Source organism: Octopus bimaculoides, chromosome 16, assembly GCF_001194135.2.
Source record: "Octopus bimaculoides isolate UCB-OBI-ISO-001 chromosome 16, ASM119413v2, whole genome shotgun sequence".
NCBI lineage: Eukaryota > Metazoa > Mollusca > Cephalopoda > Octopoda > Octopodidae > Octopus > Octopus bimaculoides.
In genome coordinates, this window is record NC_068996.1 from 30,114,403 (window position 1) to 30,134,443 (window position 20,041).

The 20,041-nt window shown below is 32.4% G+C and overlaps 1 protein-coding gene across 3 annotated transcripts in view; it reads left to right on the forward strand.

The window, feature by feature from the left end:
• Nucleotides 1-20,041, forward strand: part of LOC106883550 (protein diaphanous homolog 2) — a 101,798-nt gene that overhangs the window by 24,782 nt on the left and 56,975 nt on the right. For 2 of the 3 annotated variants that reach the window (XM_052973673.1, XM_052973675.1), the window contains exons 9-14: nt 146-263; nt 3,873-3,991; nt 5,882-6,048; nt 7,615-8,025; nt 12,018-12,132; nt 15,015-15,035. In XM_052973673.1, coding sequence (XP_052829633.1) covers nt 146-263; nt 3,873-3,991; nt 5,882-6,048; nt 7,615-8,025; nt 12,018-12,132; nt 15,015-15,035 — 951 coding nt within the window. The remainder of the gene's footprint in view (nt 1-145; nt 264-3,872; nt 3,992-5,881; nt 6,049-7,614; nt 8,026-12,017; nt 12,133-15,014; nt 15,036-20,041) is intronic. The other variant, XM_052973674.1, reaches the window with a different exon arrangement.

The following is a 20,041-nucleotide window of genomic DNA, read 5'->3' on the forward strand; positions in this document are numbered from 1 at the left end:
TATATATATATATATATATATATATATATATATATATATATATATGCATATATGTACATATTGTATTTTAGGATTTAAGAAGACATTTACTTGAGTTTGATAGCAAAATATTAAATTATATCTGTTCCTCCTTAACTAATGTTCACGAGTATTGAAGACTGCTATGGTTTACTAATGAATAGTATCAACAATACCCCCAGCTCAACCTACTTTTTATCAATCCTGCAACATTTTTTATTGATCAGAGAAGAATCGTATGTTAAGTAAGTATACTTTTTGTGATAAATAAATATAGTAGGTCATCAAAGGTTTGAGCGTAAGATAATCAGATCAGACCACAAGTAAAATGTCAGAATATTGATAAAAAGTTTTTGGAAACCTATTCAGGTTATAGTATCAGTTAATAAATAGTAAATGTATATTGAATGAAGACAATGATATCTGAATTTGGTGAGATTATCATGACTGTTTTATGATTTGCTTTATATCTCTACAAAATTTATTAAGTATTTTGTTGCAAGTTGTTTTAAAATAATGGTTTTAAAATACTCAGGAACTCATACAACTTAAAGGATGTACTTAGTGTAGGGAAAGAGGAGTAAATTTGTAAATTTCTAATGGTATGAAGTTTCCAAGGAAAATGAAAAGGTTTTGGATATTGCATTACACTTTTTTTATTTATTTTTGATCTGAAAGATAGAGGTGTGTCCATAGTCTTCTCAAACCACCTGAGACTCGTGAATCAAAGTAGTTAGTGTTCCTCCTGAATAGTTGCAAGTAGAAGAACCATGCGCAAAGATGGAATTCCTGAGAATTAATGTCCTAAGAATGAAGAAATAGATGTTGTTGTTAGTTGCATCAGCTTAAAGGAGCAGATCCTCTATAGTAAGGCAGAGAGGAGACAGCACATTCCTGGACCAGAAGTAATGAAAAAAACTTACACTTTGTGTCCATTTACATTTAGTCAAAAAGTATTAAGTAGTCAAGACATTGAATAATGAAGGTGTTATGACTCTTACTTTATGCATTTTCAGAAATTTTAGTCAAGCACATATGTAATTGGGAGTGTATATGGGCATGTCTGTAAATACTTAAAATTTTAAAAATAATACATGAATAGAATGAGCTAAAAAGATATAAACTTCTAGAAGAGAAAGAGAAGTTATCCTTTATTGAGCAGACTCATGATCAGCCATACACATTTGAGTGCTCACTTGTATCAATCTGTGTTTGTCTGCTACTTCATAATGAAAAGACTTCTCTTTATTTCTACATGTTTTGGAGAAACAAAGAAATCAAGGCTGTCAACAATCTTAAGTAATGTGATAATTAATATTGATTTCTTTATTGCCTACAGGGGGCTAAATGTAGAGGGGACAAACAAAGACAGACAAATGGATTAAGTCAATTACATTGATCCCAGTGTGTAATTGGTACTTATTTAATCACCCCGAAAGGATGAAAGGCAGTCGACCTCCGCTGAATTTTAATGCAGAACGTAACGGCAGACAAAATCCCGCTAAGCATTTTGCCTGGCGTCTTAATGATTCTGCCAGCTTACCATAATATTATTTAGACTTCAGATTTAGAGGTAGAAAGACTCAAAGACACAAACCAGTCTGAAAAAGGAAGATATGGAAGCTTAAAGACCCTTTGTATAATTGAAGATTTAAAGAAGTCCTAATTGAAGCAGTTGATGAGGAGGGGAAGATATAACATAGAGGACAGCTGGAAGTTCTTACACAACAACCTACTGAGGGCTATAGACCAAATCTGTGGCTGGTGCAAAGTTTAGCTAGACCATGAGTGACATGATGATGGGACAGTGAAATAAACAAAACCATAAAAGCAGAGACAGGCTTGGAAGTATTGGAAGAATGGGGTTAGCAAAAAATTGTACCAGGTAGCTAGAAGGGATGTAAGGAAACAGATATATTTAGCAATGGGAGAAGCAAGAAAAAAGAAATTTGCTAATGTTCTACATCATGAGGTGTTCCCAAATGTTCTACACCATGATATGTTCCCAAATTCAAGACAGTATATCAGTAAAATTGAGATGTTGGAGAGAAGTGTCTACAGATGAAAAGAAATACATTTACACTTGATGATTTTGAAAAGAAAGAGGCTATTATGAAAGGAGTCTTCCTAATGAGAACCCAATGGTGGGACAAGCTATTTTAGTTGATAGCACAATGATAGATTAAGAAATTAGGGATACGAAGACAGGAAAAGCCTGTCAGGAATTACTGCTGAGAGGCTTAGAATATGTCATAGAGTGGGATATGCCTAGTCACTTGTATAATTAATCTGTTCGTAGAAGGGGTTATACATGATGGCTTATGTAGCAGCAAGACAGTTAACTGTTTCGAGGTTAAAGGAGAGGCAATTACAGAGGTCTCAAATTGTTGGACCAAGTCATGAAAGTTATTGCTCAATTAATTAGGAAGAGAGTTAACCTAGATAATATACAGTTTAGTTTTATACCTGAGAGCAGCACTACTGATGCTCTTTTCCTAATCATGCAACTGAAGAAGTATTTAATCAAAAATATACTACTGTCCTTGATTTTCAACCTTGGAAAATCCTTTGATAGGACCCCTCACTCCCTAATCTGGTGGTGGCTACAGAAGGTAGGTGATGAATGGCTAGGGCCGGTGTGAGCTGTCCAAGCCATATACAAAAGTGATGACTAATAATGTGAAAGTTAGCAACAAGGCTGGCTACAAATTTAATGTGCAGGTAGTTCACCAGGGTTCAGCTCTCAGTTCCTTCTTATTTATCATAGTCCTCCATGCCATAACAGAGGACTGGTTACCTGAAGGAGCTCCTCAGTGCTGATGACCATAAGAAAAGAAATTTCAAGTATGGAAGCCAAACTTTGTATCAAAGGGCTTTAAAGTTAATTCAGCAAAGACCAAAGTCCTAGTAAGCAGGAAAACACATACTATTTAACCTTTCAGGAAAAAGGCCCTGATTGATGAGTAGAAAAATTATTGGTAGAAATTTTGTACAGCATGTAAGTAAGTAACACAAAAGTTTCTTTCTGTCTACCAAATCTACTTAGAAGACTTTGGCTGGGCTGAGGCTGTAATAGAAAACACCTAAGGTGCTTCACAGTATGACTGAGTCTCAAATCACATGACTGAGCAACAAGCTTCTTAACCATACAGCCATGAATAGATGAACTAAAGTTGTATAAACTGTTGAGAGAGAAAGAGAGAGATAGATGCAAATCATCCCAGGCCAAACAGACAAATGATTAGCCACTTGCACCTGAAAGCTTACTTATTTCAATCTGTTTATCTGCTATTGCTTGGAAAAAAGAGGTCACTTTTCTTCTATGTGTTTGTTGTGCAAAAAAAAGAAACCACTGACTAACTGTTAAATTAATGTTTGTATGCCTGTGTGTGTATGTATGCACACATGGATGTATGTATGTGTCTACATGTGTATGTGGAAACACATTGAGAGAAAAGATGTATAACAGCATAATATTACTTGTGTTGCTCATCTATCAGATAAAAATATTTTTTTGAAATAGCAAAGATTTTTAACACTGAAGACCTGGAAATTGAAACATTTATGAAGAATTACTAAACAATGTTAAACTGATTTTGCGCATGATTTGGCTCTTAACAAAGTAGACTTAATCTTTTATTTGCTGAGAGAGATGTTATTAATATAAATTACAAGTAGTAATTTCTGATTTTTCAATGAAATAAATTATTACAATTAAGGATTATATAATTATAATTTGTTTTAAATTAATATTTGATAAATTAATTTAAAATATTAATTTTGAAATTGAGAATTTGTATATTAAGTATGATACTTTATTATTGAAACCTAACCTGTAAATATGTTTATTACAGACTTGAATATTTTAAATTAATTGAAGAATGTGTGAGTCAGATTATTTTGCACAAACATGGTATGGATCCAGATTTCAGTTACACAAAGCGATTTGAACTGGATATTGAAGACTTGTTAGGTATGTTACCATAATGGATTTTAGTTATGTTTGGAATCTATTGTTACTATTTGTTTTCACATTAGAAATTATATTTTGTGTATACATAGTCATGCATTCCCTGAGAGACGAGCATTTTCATTGGGTCAGCATTATCCCTGTAGGCTACCTGTTTTATGTAAGACTGAATATACTATAATTCAGAATATGAAGTAAAATTAAGGAAAAAAAAAAAGAAGTTAGTTCAAGAACCTATTCATGAAATATTGTCATGAGTTCAATTGTCAATGTTAGTTCTTATTTTTCTCATCAAATTCAGCATCCATGGTCAAAAGAACTTAAACTTTTAGCATCCTGTTAAAAAGTCACAATCATAAATAATGATTGAGCTGAAAATTCCTAAACATGAGTTTGTCTTTCTTTCCCAAATGCTTATAATGTCTGTAATTGTGGTAAGATTGCTGTTAAAGTTGATAGTATTGCAGAAAAAAGTTGTTGAGTTTTTATGTATGTAGTCATTTGTGCTAAAAATAATGTACATATTCAATTAATTGCATCATAATAGCTAAAGAAAAGATTACTAAAAATGTTGAAGAGAGATATTGGTAACAAATTAAATGAAATTGGTAATAGACATGGACATACTAAATCACAAACAAACAAAAATTTGTTTTTTTGACTATTTATTTATCATGAAATTTACATGCAAGCTGTTAACTTCTACCAGAAACAGTATGCTCAGATATGCCCAAATTTCATTGCCTATAGAAACAAAGTTGACTGTTCCCTTTTGTTCAGATTAGTTTGTTGGGTGATTAGGTTAGTAAAGACTGAGTGGAAGCAGAAAACAAAGACTCAACAAATTTCATCACATCCTGAAGGTATTTTTTGATCAAGAATGCAAAAGGTGTTTGACCATTCTTCAAGTAATATTTCATCCAAGTCACTTGATGAAAAATCAGACATATCAAACTTAGACATTGAAGTATGTGTATAAGAGCTAGACATATTTTTCTGCTTATTATCTTCAGTCCTTTGCTGCCATTAATTTATCAAATCATTAAATATATTATCATTCAAAGAATGAGTAAGCAACCATTTTGCAAAGATATTTTTGGACAAATAAATTTTTTAAAATCCTTTAATCCCTTCACTGTGAGGTTAAATTTTATGGTTATTCCATTAATAATGTTGAATACCTATTAAAAAATTGAATTGGTATTTTCTACAAGTCCTATCTAAAAAAAAACTTGACATATCTTAACAGGCATGTCAAGTTTTGTTGAAGAATGTCATGTCTGAAACTCAATAAGGTTAAAGGTAATGAAATTTTGACTAGATATATCTGATTTCCACAGTAAAGGGGTTAAAAAGAATGTTAACAATAATGGTATGATTCATATGATCTCATGCAGTACCATGCAGGTTCATATTGTACATGATTTTGAGAATTGATGTTATTCATTTACTGATTCTGATCAAAGCTATTTTACTTAATACATACTTATTTCATCTTTGGCTTTTGTCTCTTCTCGTTAAGAATATGTTTCATTTAGAACTTATCCTTCATTTTAAAATGAATTCACTAAGTTCTTTGTTGATTAGAAATCCTATTCTTCTGATATTGTTGCTTGTCACACACGTGCTTTTGCAGTAACCAACCTTGGGTATGAGCACATGGATGGAGGTGGCAATCATGTGAAAAATAAAATAGTTTCCTATTTTTCTATCTCACTAACTTTAGTGGAAGTGGGGGAGATAATATATATCAGGTTTGACCCTTTGTAGTAAGAAAGGAATGGATTTATATTTTCATCCATATCCTTTGTGTGTGCATATAGAGATATAAATTCCTTCATATTATGATGTTACTATTGTTTATATAATTTTTTCATTTCATATTCAATATAGAGCAAATATCAAATGATAAAGTTGGTGAAGATAATGCAAAAATTGAAGAAATGAATAACATGCTCGAGTTAGAACTGACTGCCAGGCAAGAAGCAGAGGCCAAGTTCTTAACGCTACAAGATAAAATGAAAAAATTAGAAACTGAGAATAGCCAAATGAAGGAAAAGGTTTCATATTTTTGTTCTTTTTTTTATATTTAATATTAAACCTTTTAAAGAGTTTATATCCCACTTTTACTGTTTTGTTACAAAAATTATAATGAAAAATCAAACAAAGAAGACTCCTTTCTTTCTAACAAGCCTCAGAGGCCTTGGAAAGTCTCATGTGGTCCTACACTTTCACTCCTTTGAATTCTGAAATATTTAGACAATAGTAAGATACCAGTTAGAAAAGAAATGAACATAAAAATGAACAAAAGTTGAGGTAAAAAGATAGAAATTACAAGATAACAAATTTATGAATGGTAAAATGTAGAATGATTCAAAATTCCCTTTAGTAATGATGAAAACAAACTAGCAGCCAAAGTTAGCTTCTTAATGTATGTCTTGACTTCCTGCTCTCTTTACCTCTCTCTCACAGTTCCCATGTCCTTATTTCAACCTTTGCTCTCATCCTTCTGCATTTATTTCCTCACCAGTCTCTCATTGACCGTCTTGACTCAGGAATTCCAGGAAAGCTACTCTACTGCCTTGCTGTTCATACTGACAGTGCCCCTCTCACACATATGCATACACACTCCCAGATATGGGACAGTTGAATAGGATCACTGTCATATTGTACCACATTTAGGAAAATAAATGAAATATATAAAAGGAAAGAATAAAGATAGAATTATAAATATAGAAAAACAAAATTGTAACAAAATAAAAAAATAATTATTCATCATCATCATCAACGTCAATTAATGTCCGTTTTCCATGCTGGCATGGGTTGGACAGTTTGACTGAGGACTGGCGAGCCAGAAGGCTGCAACAGGCTCCAATCTGATCTGGCAAAGTTTCTACAGCTGGATGCCCTTCCTAATGCCACCCACTCCGAGAGTGTAGTGGGTGCTTTTACGTGCCACTGGCATGAGGGCTAGTCAGATAGTTCTGGCAACGACCATGCTCAAAAGGTGTTTGGTTGTTGTCAGAACCATCAGACCAAGATTCCACGATTAATTAAACAATGTTAACTAATATGATTGCAGGTAAGGGAGCTGAAATTCCAAAACTACTGGTTTTTACTGTGATATTTGGATATTGATAATTCAAGCGGAAGTCAACCATTGTTGATGACAACTAATTGATGTCACATTCATATTTGTTAATGAACTAATTAATTCATTTTACCAAATTCTGTAAACATATTCGTAAAAAAATGTGTATTTTTATTCATATTTTGAGAAGTAAAATAGCTATATGTTTAAAGTATCTAAATATTCAACAGTATAATTGTAGTTATGCTTTTTTGCTATTGGTATGGATTCAATAGATCTGCATTGTATCCTCTATGACTCTCAGATTTGCCCTTACTAATTTATTGGCTTGTTTCAACTTGGATAATTCACATCTGTTGATGTGGATAATTCACTTGGATAATTCACATCCACTCATTCATATCTGTTCACTTCTAATATATTGTAAATCCACATTAAATCTATGTACATGTGTTGTCACATTCATTCTTTTCATTAGTTTATGTCTTTATATCTTTGTGCAAATTATGTATAGCTTTCATTTTCTGTTTTTCAGATTAATTCAGGAATTGGTGCTATGATTAACAAAACTATTGGTGGGTCTGATGGAAATATTCCTAATTCTGGTGGTGTCCCACGTGCACCTCCCTTACCTGGTAGTTCTACAGTCCCTCCTCCACCTCCACTACCCAACATGGGTGGACGTGTTCCACTTCCACCACCATTACCTGGTGGTGCTCCAAGAGCTCCTCCCTTACCTGGCAGCATACCTATACCTCCACCTCCACCTGGTGTGCCCAGAGCACCACCTCCACCTGGTGTGCCCAGGGCACCACCTCCACCTGGAGTGCCCAGAGCACCATTTCCTCCTGGATTTCCTGCACCAGGTATGAAGAAAGATAAAACATTACCAAGGCGGAAGAAATACAATGTTGATGTGAAGATAAAAAGAATCAACTGGACACAAGTATGCTACTATTCTCTTTCTATGATTTATTTGGATTATTGATGTATTTTTCAGTACACACAGTTATATCAAGAACATGTTATTTTATCCCATTATTTGTTGTAACAATACTTTCATGCATAAACACTATGCTTAAATCTTTTACATCATATTTCACACAGAAATTACTTTGATGTATATGAATCAAATTCATTCTAAATGTTGGAATCAGAAAAATGTTCTGAAATAATTCAATTGCATTTGTAGTTTGAAGTTATTCAGTTTCAGATGGGCTCTTGAATTAGCAAAAGCAAAGTTTCTTTACTAAAACATTAAATCTATAAAATATAACTATTTACTCTACAGTTATTTTTTAATCACATAAAATTCCATTTGCGTTTCTTTTCTCCTTTTTATTCATAAAGAACTTTCCAATATCACATGCATGAGCTTGATATATGGAAACTCTGTGGAAGCCTGTTATATGCATGTGTGTGTTTATGTGTCATCATCATCATCTTTAACTCATAGATGGAATTTGTTGCAGCAAATATTTTCTAGTTGGATACACTTCCTGTCACCAATTCTCATGTGTTTCATGGAAGATTCAAAACAAAGAACACCACTTGCATTATGGTGACACTTGTTTACAACTATTGTGTGATGTCAAGGCAAGGACACAGTAACACACACACACAAAGGCTTCTTTCAGCTTCTGTGTACCAAACCCACTCAAGGTTTTGGTAAGCCTGAGATTTTAGAAAATACTCACTCAAGATGTCATGCAGTGGAACTGAAAACTGAATCCAAGACCATACAGTTGGGAAGCAAAATTCTTACCATACATACAGCCATGCCTGCAACTTTCAATATGTATATGTACACACAAACATAGATATACACACACATATATAGCGATGGAGAAGGGATTAAATAATCCATGCATTCACCTCAGGAAGTACTCATGCAGGTACCACCTGATTTTTATTACTGTATTTGCATTGATGGCAAATTTGTAAGACACCAAGATACTAGCAATCAGCTTATCCTTCTATTCTGGATATCAATCTATCTTTCTTTCTGTAGCATAGCTGCAGTCCAGTGACTGAAAAAAGTAATAGATAATGAAATAAGATAAAAATCTTTCATTGATAATATCACTGAATCATTGAGTGCTTTGTGTTGTCTATACTGGCTATGTAAATGTGTGTATATATCAGTCTAATGATTTTATCCAATTTCAGTTCTAAGTCCTTTCCAATCTGTATTATAATAAGAGCCATATTTCTCTGTTTAATGACAGCAACATTACAATACATAATTTGGATGATGCTGTACTTATTCAGAGATAGTTAATTGGCCATGAATATTTCCCTCTCAGATACAATAATTGACTGATGAAATGTGAAAAGATAAAGAGAGGGAGACTGGAAGAACTACAAAGGTGATAAAAATAGTGACAGATTTACTAAGACTGAAGGTTTGTAGTAAATCTGTTGCTATTTTTATTATGTTAATTTTGCTGTGGACTTATTTTGAATTACTGAATGCAGTTCCTTTTCCATTTGAAACTACTTAATTTTGGGGTGGGTAAACTATTTTACAAAAGTCTTTAGTCAATAAAACAGTGAATTTGTGAGGAAAATATATTATTATTCACTCAATTATTATATGTTTGTTGATATACAAGAATTGTGAAATTATAAAAAGGAAGGCACATGAATATTTCTATTGAATAAAACTTATTCACTGAAAAGTATAGATGAAATAAACATCAGAGATGCTTTACCTCATGCAGAAAGGAGCTGGTTTCAGCTGCCATGCTTATTTCCTTAGTAGCCTTCTCCAGTTGTTCCTGACCAATCTTCTGTGGATAATAATGCACAAAAATGGCTAGAAAGTTGTGGCAGCCAACTTCAGTTAGGAAGGAGGCCTTGTCAGTCAAGTCCTGATATTTGGTTTTCTTTACCAGGTGAGAGTGTTGAGTCTGTCCTCACCAAGGCATTGTATGTTCAACTATGGTGATTGCTTTTGCAATCTTAGAGAGCCAGAACATGTCTGGTCGGGGTATGTTACTCTGGGAAGACAAGTCTGCCCTTCGGGTTCACTTGCTAGCTGCCGAACAGAAAACTTGTCTCTTACCATTGCTTTCATCCAGGGAGCCTTGTCACAAACCCTTTGCATTTGAATTCTCTTTTGCCCTTGGCATTAGTGTTTTTTCATTTCCTGGCACTGTAGTTGTTGAGTCCTATCCACCCTTGACAAATTATTCTTCCAATCTCCTGATGCTTCCAGTATGTTTCCATTTCCTTCACAGCTTCTTAGGGCATTACCTTCTGCTGCACTTTACAAACTTGGTATGTCTGACTTTCTCATCCTCATTCAGAAGCAATGGTACTGATTGCTCTTGCCCTGGTGGCTTTGAATTCTTCCATCACTGATGAAATTGGTTGGCAGAGCTTAGTGATCTTGCTGTACAAATTGACTGAGCTGGAAGATGGGAGAGTGCCCATTTACCTTTGCATGAATTTACTGCACAGACACTCCATTGCCTCCACCTGGTTCATAGTAAAGTCATAAAGCAAAAATGGCCTCTTGCAGTCTGGATATGATGTCATACTGGAAGTACTATACTTTGAACCTTCCAAGTCACTAACTTTTTTCAACTGCTCTCAACCAGTTGTTTAGTTGAGTTTTATAAAGTCTACCTTTCATCTATTCTTTCCATATGCATATGCTAATCTCTAACACACACACACACACAAACTTCTTGCATTCATCTGATGAAATAAATGTGCATGTATAAAATGTAATTTAGATTCAGTTGAATTGAGCCACCTTGTTAGAACAAACTTATTTTGCACACCTGGACAATATTAGATGGATTTCAAGCTCTACTTAGGATTTTTTCCACTTGATATTTGTGCAGTGTATGCAGATGGCATGATCCAACTTAGTGAATAAATCTGCTTTTGTTTGTTAAACATGTACTTTGTGTAAAGATACTTGCCAAATACTTCCGAAGTGCAGATTCCAGGGAAGGTGAGTGAAATATAAATGAGTAACAGATGTATAAATGTCAATTCATTATAAATTAATTAGGATCATGACAGACTGTGTTCTACTTTCTAAGAAAATGGAACTTTACATCCGGCTATATCAACACCAAAGGGCTGGTCATGGGGTGGTAAACAAGACTTTCTAATGACGGAGTGTTGATAATAGAAAGAAAAGAGGGGAAAGGGATAGCTAATAAAGCTTATTTTGATTGTCATCTTAAAGGGGAAGAAAAAGTGAACTGTTAAAAAGTATACCTCTTAAAGGATTATGGGTAGGATATAAGTTAAGAGAGAAATGGAAGGAGTAAGTTTTAAACTTAGTTTACTTATACTGTTAAAGCAAAATATAAATATATAGATATATAAAGGTGAGAAAGAAATTTCAAATATAACTAAATAAGGGGATAATGTATAATTTAATATATGATATATAAGATTGCAGCATATAACGAATTTTAGTGAAAAAAGTTAAAAATTATAAATTACCACCAGATTTTTATGCTATAAAAAACTTTAAAAATATAAGGAAATAAAATTTTTTTTAAATAAGCATAAAATGTAATATAAGAGAATATAAAAAATATACAGGATATATATACAAAGGCATGAAAATATAAAACATAAAATATAATTTTTTATTATAGTTTGTATTATAATTCTTCTCTCAGATATTTCCTTGTATATTTTATAAATCTTATATATTATATCTTTATATCTTATATACTCTTCATATATTTTTCGTAATGACATACAGCCTGAAAAATCATATCAACCTACATATTTGTAACAACAGTTTGGCAATTTCCTCTGCTGTGTTAGTCCAATGGTGAAGGACATGTTAGGAAACAAGATATAATTTCTCAACAGTTTTCAAGGTCTTTTTTTTTTTTTTTTTTTTTCCCCCCATTAGACTGGATTTGGAAATTTTACAATTATTTATTTATTTATTTATAGGTAAATATGAAGAACTTTCATGAAAACTCATTTTGGGCACATATCAATGAAGAGAAATTTGCTAATGACAGACTCATAGATGAAATCAGAAACAGATTCAGTATGAAGACCCAGGGTTAGTTACTTCACTTGTTTCTACACAGTCTTTATTCAGCATACATTTTTTTTTATGGAGCTATGTTGATTCTTTTCAGCTATTTTAGTGAAGGGTTGTGTCTTGTTACTTTTTCATGTAGCTACAAAGAGATTTCTCACTTTTAATATATAGTAAGGTGCTCTATTGTTTCTTAAAGTATTTTCTTAATATATTTAACCCAGTTAGGGGTTTCAGAAAACAGAGGATACCTACCATTTGTACTTTCTTTATGAATATATTTTATTCATTTCTTTCTTTGGTATGCAACAAAACTTTCGTAAGGAAAATATCTGATTGATTATATAAACTCTGTCAGAATTTTACTTGTGCCTATCTAAGACACCTTACAGGGATAAAAGGCAAATTTATTCCCAACATGATTTGGATTGCAAAATTAAGTACTTTGAGCTATTAAGATTGATACATTACTATTTCCACCAACATACCTCCTGATACAAATATATTGTCAAAAGAATATATCTTTATTAATTCCAAATTATTTTATAGAATGTTAATTAGAAACCCTAGAATTTATTGTAAATCAATGTAAATTATTTCCACTGTTCTCATTTTTATTACATACTTTCAAATTACTCCTTTTTTTAAAACAAGGAAATGAGTAATTGTTTGAAGCTTTATTTTTGAAAGTATTTTAAGAAATTACATGTGCACAGTTATTAACCTTTGAGTTCTGCTCTGGTCATGAAAATGTTGAATGAATAAATAGGAATATATTCTAATAATTATAGAGTACTAAAATTGATCAGGAATGTAAAGACTGAACAGTGATACTTGGAAGAAATTCAAGTTCAATTTGTATAATAAAAGTTAGTGTTTAATAATTGATTCTGGCAGTTATGATATTGATTTCACATTTTGGCACAAGGCTTGTAATTTTGGGGGAGGGTTAAGTCGATTAAATCAACCCAGTGTTCAACTGGTACTTAATTTTATCGACCCTGAAACGATGAAATGCAAAGTCAACCTCAGCAGAATTTGAACTCAGAATGTGGAAACAGATGAAATGTTGCTAAACATTTTACCTGGTGTGCTAACGATTCTGCCAACTCACTGTCTTGTATCAGTCATAATATTAAAAATAATTTGTTGTTGCTTACCTCTGGGTCAGCCCTAATTAAGCAGATCTATAATCAAAAATATTTCAGCTGTGACCATTTTATTCTTTATTCTGATTAGGTGAAAGATCACCATGTGGGCAATTTTCTACTAGTTGCTAAATATTTACACATGATTCCCAATTTGTGTAATTTTTCTGGTGTTACATCTAATTTTTTTTTTTTTGTGTGTCCTTTATTCATTTAATAGTACTCACTCACTCAGTAGATGAATTTAGGACATAATTACAGTAAATACAGAATTACAGAAAACTTCGTTTTCTCACAAGTTTCTGAAAAATGGTTGTTTTTTGATTAAATTTTCTACAAATCCTTTCAGCTGGTGTAGATTGCAATTATATCAGAATTTAATATGGTAAAAAAATTGTGAGGGATGGTAGATATTTCACATATCTTAACTTTGTTTCTTTATATGTTTGGATTAATTATGTAGATTAGAATTATATTGGAAAAAAATTACTCTTGAAACCTGTAAGATCCATACTAGCTAACTAAATGATCACATAGAAGATGGGCTACCATGAAGTTTGTTTAAAAGAGTGATTGAGATTGTGCTAAAATAAGGAAAGAAATATGTATTCAGTACTTAGTGTTAGCATTGTACTCATCCTTCTACAAAGATTTCTTTCAGAGAATTTTCGAGGAAGAGAGGAATAGTTCTCAAAAGTAGCTTTTTTTCCAACATAATTCAAATCTACATCATCAAAACATATGAAAAAACAAAGTTAAGATGCACAAAATATCATCCCCCATCTCAAATTTGTTTTTACATTGAATTCCAATATAATCATTATCTACAACATCTGAAAAGTATTTGTAGAAAATTCCATTTAAAGAAAGTTATAAGGAAACAAAATTCAAGCATGTGACTTATCTAAATCTCCTCTTTCCCCCTCCTCAAAAATTTTTTTTCCTACAAATTACTACATCTGAAACATATTTTCAGAAAATTACATTAAAAGATATTTGTTTTTCAGAAAGTTATGAGGAAACAAAGTTAGGTTGGAGGACATACATCTATAGTTATGTTGAGTATACACAGAGACATTAAAATATACTACCTCAAAGCAAAATAACTATGTTACAGTGAATAAAAAATTGTTTTGTGATTAAATCATGAAATCGAAATCTTCAAGATTTGGACCACATTTTGATTAAAAATGTATTAAAATTGGAATTTTCTAGACAATGTAGACTTTAATAGTTGCTTCCTTTTAGTAAGAGTTACATACTCCAAACTAATTAATAAGCAGCTTTCTCCATTATACTATAGATGTAGTGTATCCAGGACTACATGCTCTTCCCACAAATAGTGTGTAACAATGGAGATTGACTGCAATTTGTAGCAGGTTGAGTAACCATATAGTAGTTTAATCATTGCCTTATTAAATGATTTTAATTTCATGGTATCTTTAAATTGCAATATCACACACTCCTTTCTCTTAAAGTCTAGATCATTTCTTTCATTTAACTTTTGTTCAGATCTGATTTGTTTTTCTTTGATAACACAATCAGCTCCTTCAATTAATTTTTAGATGTTTGTGATGATACTCTGTTAGGAATATATGAAAGACAATTTTGTTTGTATGTGTGCATGCATGTGTGTGCAAAGCAGTTTGAACATACTTGAAGATAAGCTGCTTGGAAAATTCATTTGTGAATATATTTGTGTTAGAATTTCATGAACAAATATTTCATGTGTACTTTTTATTTCTTTTTTACTAGAATCTTGTCCATGGGGAACAGGTGCCACAATTTTTTTCTTTTATATGAATATTTTAATAAGTAGTTTATCACACTGAATTTAATCCTTGTTAAGAGATGACAAGCTTGTTTCTGTGTTAATTTTTTTTTTTTTGTATTCTCTCCTTGTTAAAATCCGTTTTTATTCACTAAGCCCTATCCTTTTCTCACCCTGTTTTCCTCCTGTTATTCTTAGTATCTTTCTCGCTCACTCTCTTTCATACAAAACTTGGAACACAAAACACTAAATTTGTATAACAGCATAAAAGTGAACAATCACTGAAGAAATGAGGCAGTTTTGTCAAGATTTTTTAGATAAACAAAGAGCAAAATTACGGTAACTTTATGAAAACAAGGATAAGGGAAAATAATACACGAGCATCATTTTTTAAACGATCTTAAAATACAAAGCACATATTTACAAATTTATTAATTTAAAAACTTTACTGTGTCTGACTCAAACATTATCAAAAGTAAATTAATTTGGCATTCAAACAAGATATGAATACTTCAAAATATTAGATTTTATATTTCTAGAAATGATTTAAGGCCAAAGGATAATTTGTCCAAAATATGATTGCCATCAATTTGTATTATATATGCATATATTTGGAGTGGCATGTGCATGCATACATGCATGCTTTTCTAAATATTATTAAAACCTTTACTGTTTTGAAGGTATCTTTAGAAGATACTGTTTTGATGGTATCTTTAGCACCTGCTCACAGTTTACATCTGTGCTTTTTCTATATTAGAATAGATAGAATGGGTTTTATTGACATGGTTGTTGTTACATTTATAGATTTTATTCAAATATGATGTAGCAATGGTATCTGTCAATTAAATGAATGAGGAATCTGATGCAAGTAGAGTAATGTGTCTGTGGACTTTTGTCCATAGACACAATGCAACAGCTGTAATAATACTAAGGTTTTAATTCATTACCATATGATATGGCTCCAATGGGTGTCCATGTTATTAATACATTATTCTTTGATTTTTTTTTACAACAATTTCAATATGCACAAAAATATTCTTTTTACTGTTACTTGTATATTACACATATTCTTCTGCACTCACACATATGTAACACATTTGCTCCTATTGACACATAGACTCACATATTTTGATAGAAAACAAGCTGTAGCAACCAACTTGACCATTTTGCTACCCTCAAAAACAACTTCTTTGGTCACAAAATAACACTTTTTATTGCACCTACATATATATACATACTCTCAAGATACCCTTGCACTTTCATTTAAGTCCATGCATATTATTGAACATTGTGTATATATGCTTAAATATGCATGTAGGTATACAAGGTGGTATCAAAAAATTCCTGGATTAATTATGTAGCACACCAACAGGTGATAACACAGTTGTGTGCACCATGAGAGCTAGCAGTGACCTTCATGAGGCAGTGTGCTGAGTGACATCACTGTGTTTACTTTGCAAGTTAAGAAATTTGAGTTTTTGTAATCACATGTATGCTGTAGTCTGACATTTTGCATGGACAAGAAATTGGAACAAAGAGCCAACATGGAATTTTACATTAAACTTGGGAAGTCTGCTACAGAGACAGTGAGCATGCTTCGGCAAGCTTACGGCAACGAGGCAATGGGTTGTACTCATTGTTTTGAATGGTATGGGTACTTCAAAAATGGAAGAATGTCCCTGGAGGACCTACCATGAGTGTCTTCTCCTGGAGAAGTGGAGAAAATTCATCGGCTTGTGCATGAGGATCGTTGGAAGACAATCAACATTGCTGATGTTGTTGATCTGTTGTATGGGCCCATGCAGGCAATCCTAATGGTTGAATTGAACATGCCAAAGTTTGTCAACATCTGTGGCGTTGTGCATTGTGAATTCATCCCCTTGGGCCAGAGAGTTCTACTGTAATGTTATGAAGTATTTGAAAGAGGACATTTGGCAAAAGTGACCAGATCTGTGGAATGCAAAGAATTGAATTCTTCACAACAACAATGCACTGAGCTCTCCTGACTTGTGAGTTTCTTGCCAGATACAACATGGTATCGCTTCCGTACCTGTCCTATTTGTCAGATTTAGCACCTATGGTCTTCCATCTCTTCCCCAAGATGAAAATGCAGCTCAAAGGTTGCCGTTTTAACATCATTGTCAAGATCCAGAGCAAATTACCAAAGTTCATCGACTCATTTACGGAAAGCAACTTTCGGGCTGGATTCCAATAGTGGCAGGGATGCTGGGACCAGTGTATTGCTGTGCAAGGTGATTATTTTGAAGGAGATGATGTTAAAATTTAAGTAAATAAGTTATTTTTTTATTAAACATAACTAGTCCAAGAATATCAACTTGCTTATGGAAAATGACTTCCAGGCCGGTTTCCAAAAGTGGCAGGAATGCTGGGACTGGTTGTATTGCTGTGTAAGGTGAATATTTTGAAGGAGGTGAAGTTAAAACTTTGGTAAATAAGCAGAATTAGGTAAGTTGAAATATGTTCATCACATATTTCAACTTCTAAAAGGCAAATACACAGTAGTTACTGTGGAGAAAAAATCTCTCTTATGGTAAAAAGGTGTGAGAACTCCCAGTTTGTTCAGTGTTGCCATCTATTAGGAATCCCAGACATCGATGTTTTGAGTTTTTTGACTCTTGTCAACGAGATGTACCTAAGAGAGGCAATTCATACATAAACACTGCTTAGCACTAATAATTCATTATTTTGGTAAATAAATTATTTTTTATTAAACATAATTAGTCAGCGAACTTTTTGATACCACCATATTTATTCAAATAAACACACATATTCTTTAGCTTTTGTAAATTTATCTTTTATATAATTTACTTAAAATTATCAATAAGATATCTAATTTTATCATTTTCTTTGAAACCTATGTTCAATATTATAGTAAGTTGCTTTGAATTTATAACACTATGCTAACTGAAATGAATGTAATTCTAACTTATAAAAAAGTAGAAAATTATCACAAGAGTTTTGATTCTGCATTTTACTATAAATAGAAGGGAAAATTTTTAGGCAAAAGGAACAAGAGTTAGATATATGCATGTGTTCTAATTCATTGTTCATCTTAAAATGATATTAATTATATTTTGTTGTGCCTAAGGAGAGTTATTAACACATGAATTCACATAATCTTGCTAACCAGATACAAAAATGAAATATTTATGATACTTATAAAGAAATATTTCTGCCAGTAGGCTTATTCCATATTGCTACCTTAAAAAATGTTGTCGATATTTCACTGTTATTTATAATATGATTTATTAACACAGGCATTAATTTGTAAATTGGTAGAATTATTTGAGTATCAGACAAAATGCCTTACAGACTTCATTCTTTACATTCTGAGTTCAGATCTCACTGGGGACAACATTCTCTCTAAGGTCAACAAAGTGCTGGATGCCTCTTAAATCTACTAATGTTATGCCTTCTCAATCTTCTTTATGCAAGAGTCTATAATTGGCTAAGAATCCCAAACAAATCATCTTAGTATGATTTACGATATAAATGTGATGAAACCCCAACAGTTACAATATTCTTGAGGAGCAGTGCCACCGGATATTAATAACTTTGAAAGAAATTATGAGCAATGTCGCTAAATCCTATAAAAGAAAATGTGAAACATTTGTCAATATCTATGACAAAAGTTAAGAAAAGAAGGCCCCACTTTCTGGAACTATTTTAAGATAGAAGAATATACACTTGAGGTGCTATGTATGGATGACACTGGTACACTTGTGTAAACAATCTTGATTGAAAAATTGTATTAATACCATCAAAACTAGTACAACACTCAGTTGATTACTTTGAAATTCTGATGAAGCATAAAAAAGAGTGCATATAAATGTAAATTATTTTCATTTGATTCTTCAATAGCATATTCTTGTTTGCTTTTCCTTACTTGTCTTTACTTAACTTTTTTGACCCTCCCAGGCTTTTACTGCTTTTGAATTCTAAATTTCTCAAATCCTTATTTAGTTCCCAATGTTGGTTTGCTAATATAACTATGCTCTTTATATTTTGTAATTTTTGTTTCTTTTCTTCTACATCTGTCTCGTCCCCTTTTAAATACAGTGATAATTCAAATTCTATTTCAGTTTATATATTCAAATAACTCAAAATGTCAAAGTACAATATGAATAACATTTTTTACACAATATATATGATTTATAGAATCATATCAAAACTAGAAGCACAGAGCAGTTGTGATAATCACAATGCACTCATTTAGTTTTTACTATACTGCAGTAGGCTGTGTTCTTTCATTACCCACAATTCACTATTATGAAACAGTATGGATGTAACACACACATGTAAAATGTATCTTTTATAAATCCTTATAAAAATAGTAACTGACCATTTCTAAATTCCATACAATTTTTAAGGACTGTTGTGATATTTTTGGTTGCTTAGCAGGAATAAAATTTAACATGTCTTAAATATTATTGTCACAAAATCTTCCTTTGATTGTAAATTAGATAAGCTTCTTAATAAGTGCTCCAATTAATCTACCATTACCAGTTTCCTTGAATTGTTTGAAACCAGACGTGTGTGTGTGTGTCTTTTGGTACATATGTGTGTGTGTATGTATTAATGTGTATGTATATGTATATTGGGGAAAATTAAGCTGAACATCAGAATTGATATTTAGTCCATATGTATGTTTCACCATTTGGAACTCAGTGTTAGATGTACATTTGTTTGCTTAACTAAAATTGATCATCAAGAGCACAATTTATTGCATTCTCTTATAGAGATTGACTACTAGATCTCTGTTAAAATTTTGGGACTGCAGACATGCTGGGGCATGACCATGAAGGGCTTTTGCCAAACAAATCACCCTAAGCAGTATTGTAGGACAAACATAAAGACACGCACGCGCGTGCACACACACACACACACATACACGGCGACTCTGAAAGCGAGATTGATTTCATCCTCACCAGACAGCGGGATGCAAGGTTGCTCTTAAATACAAAGACCCCCACCCCTGGTGAAGAATGTA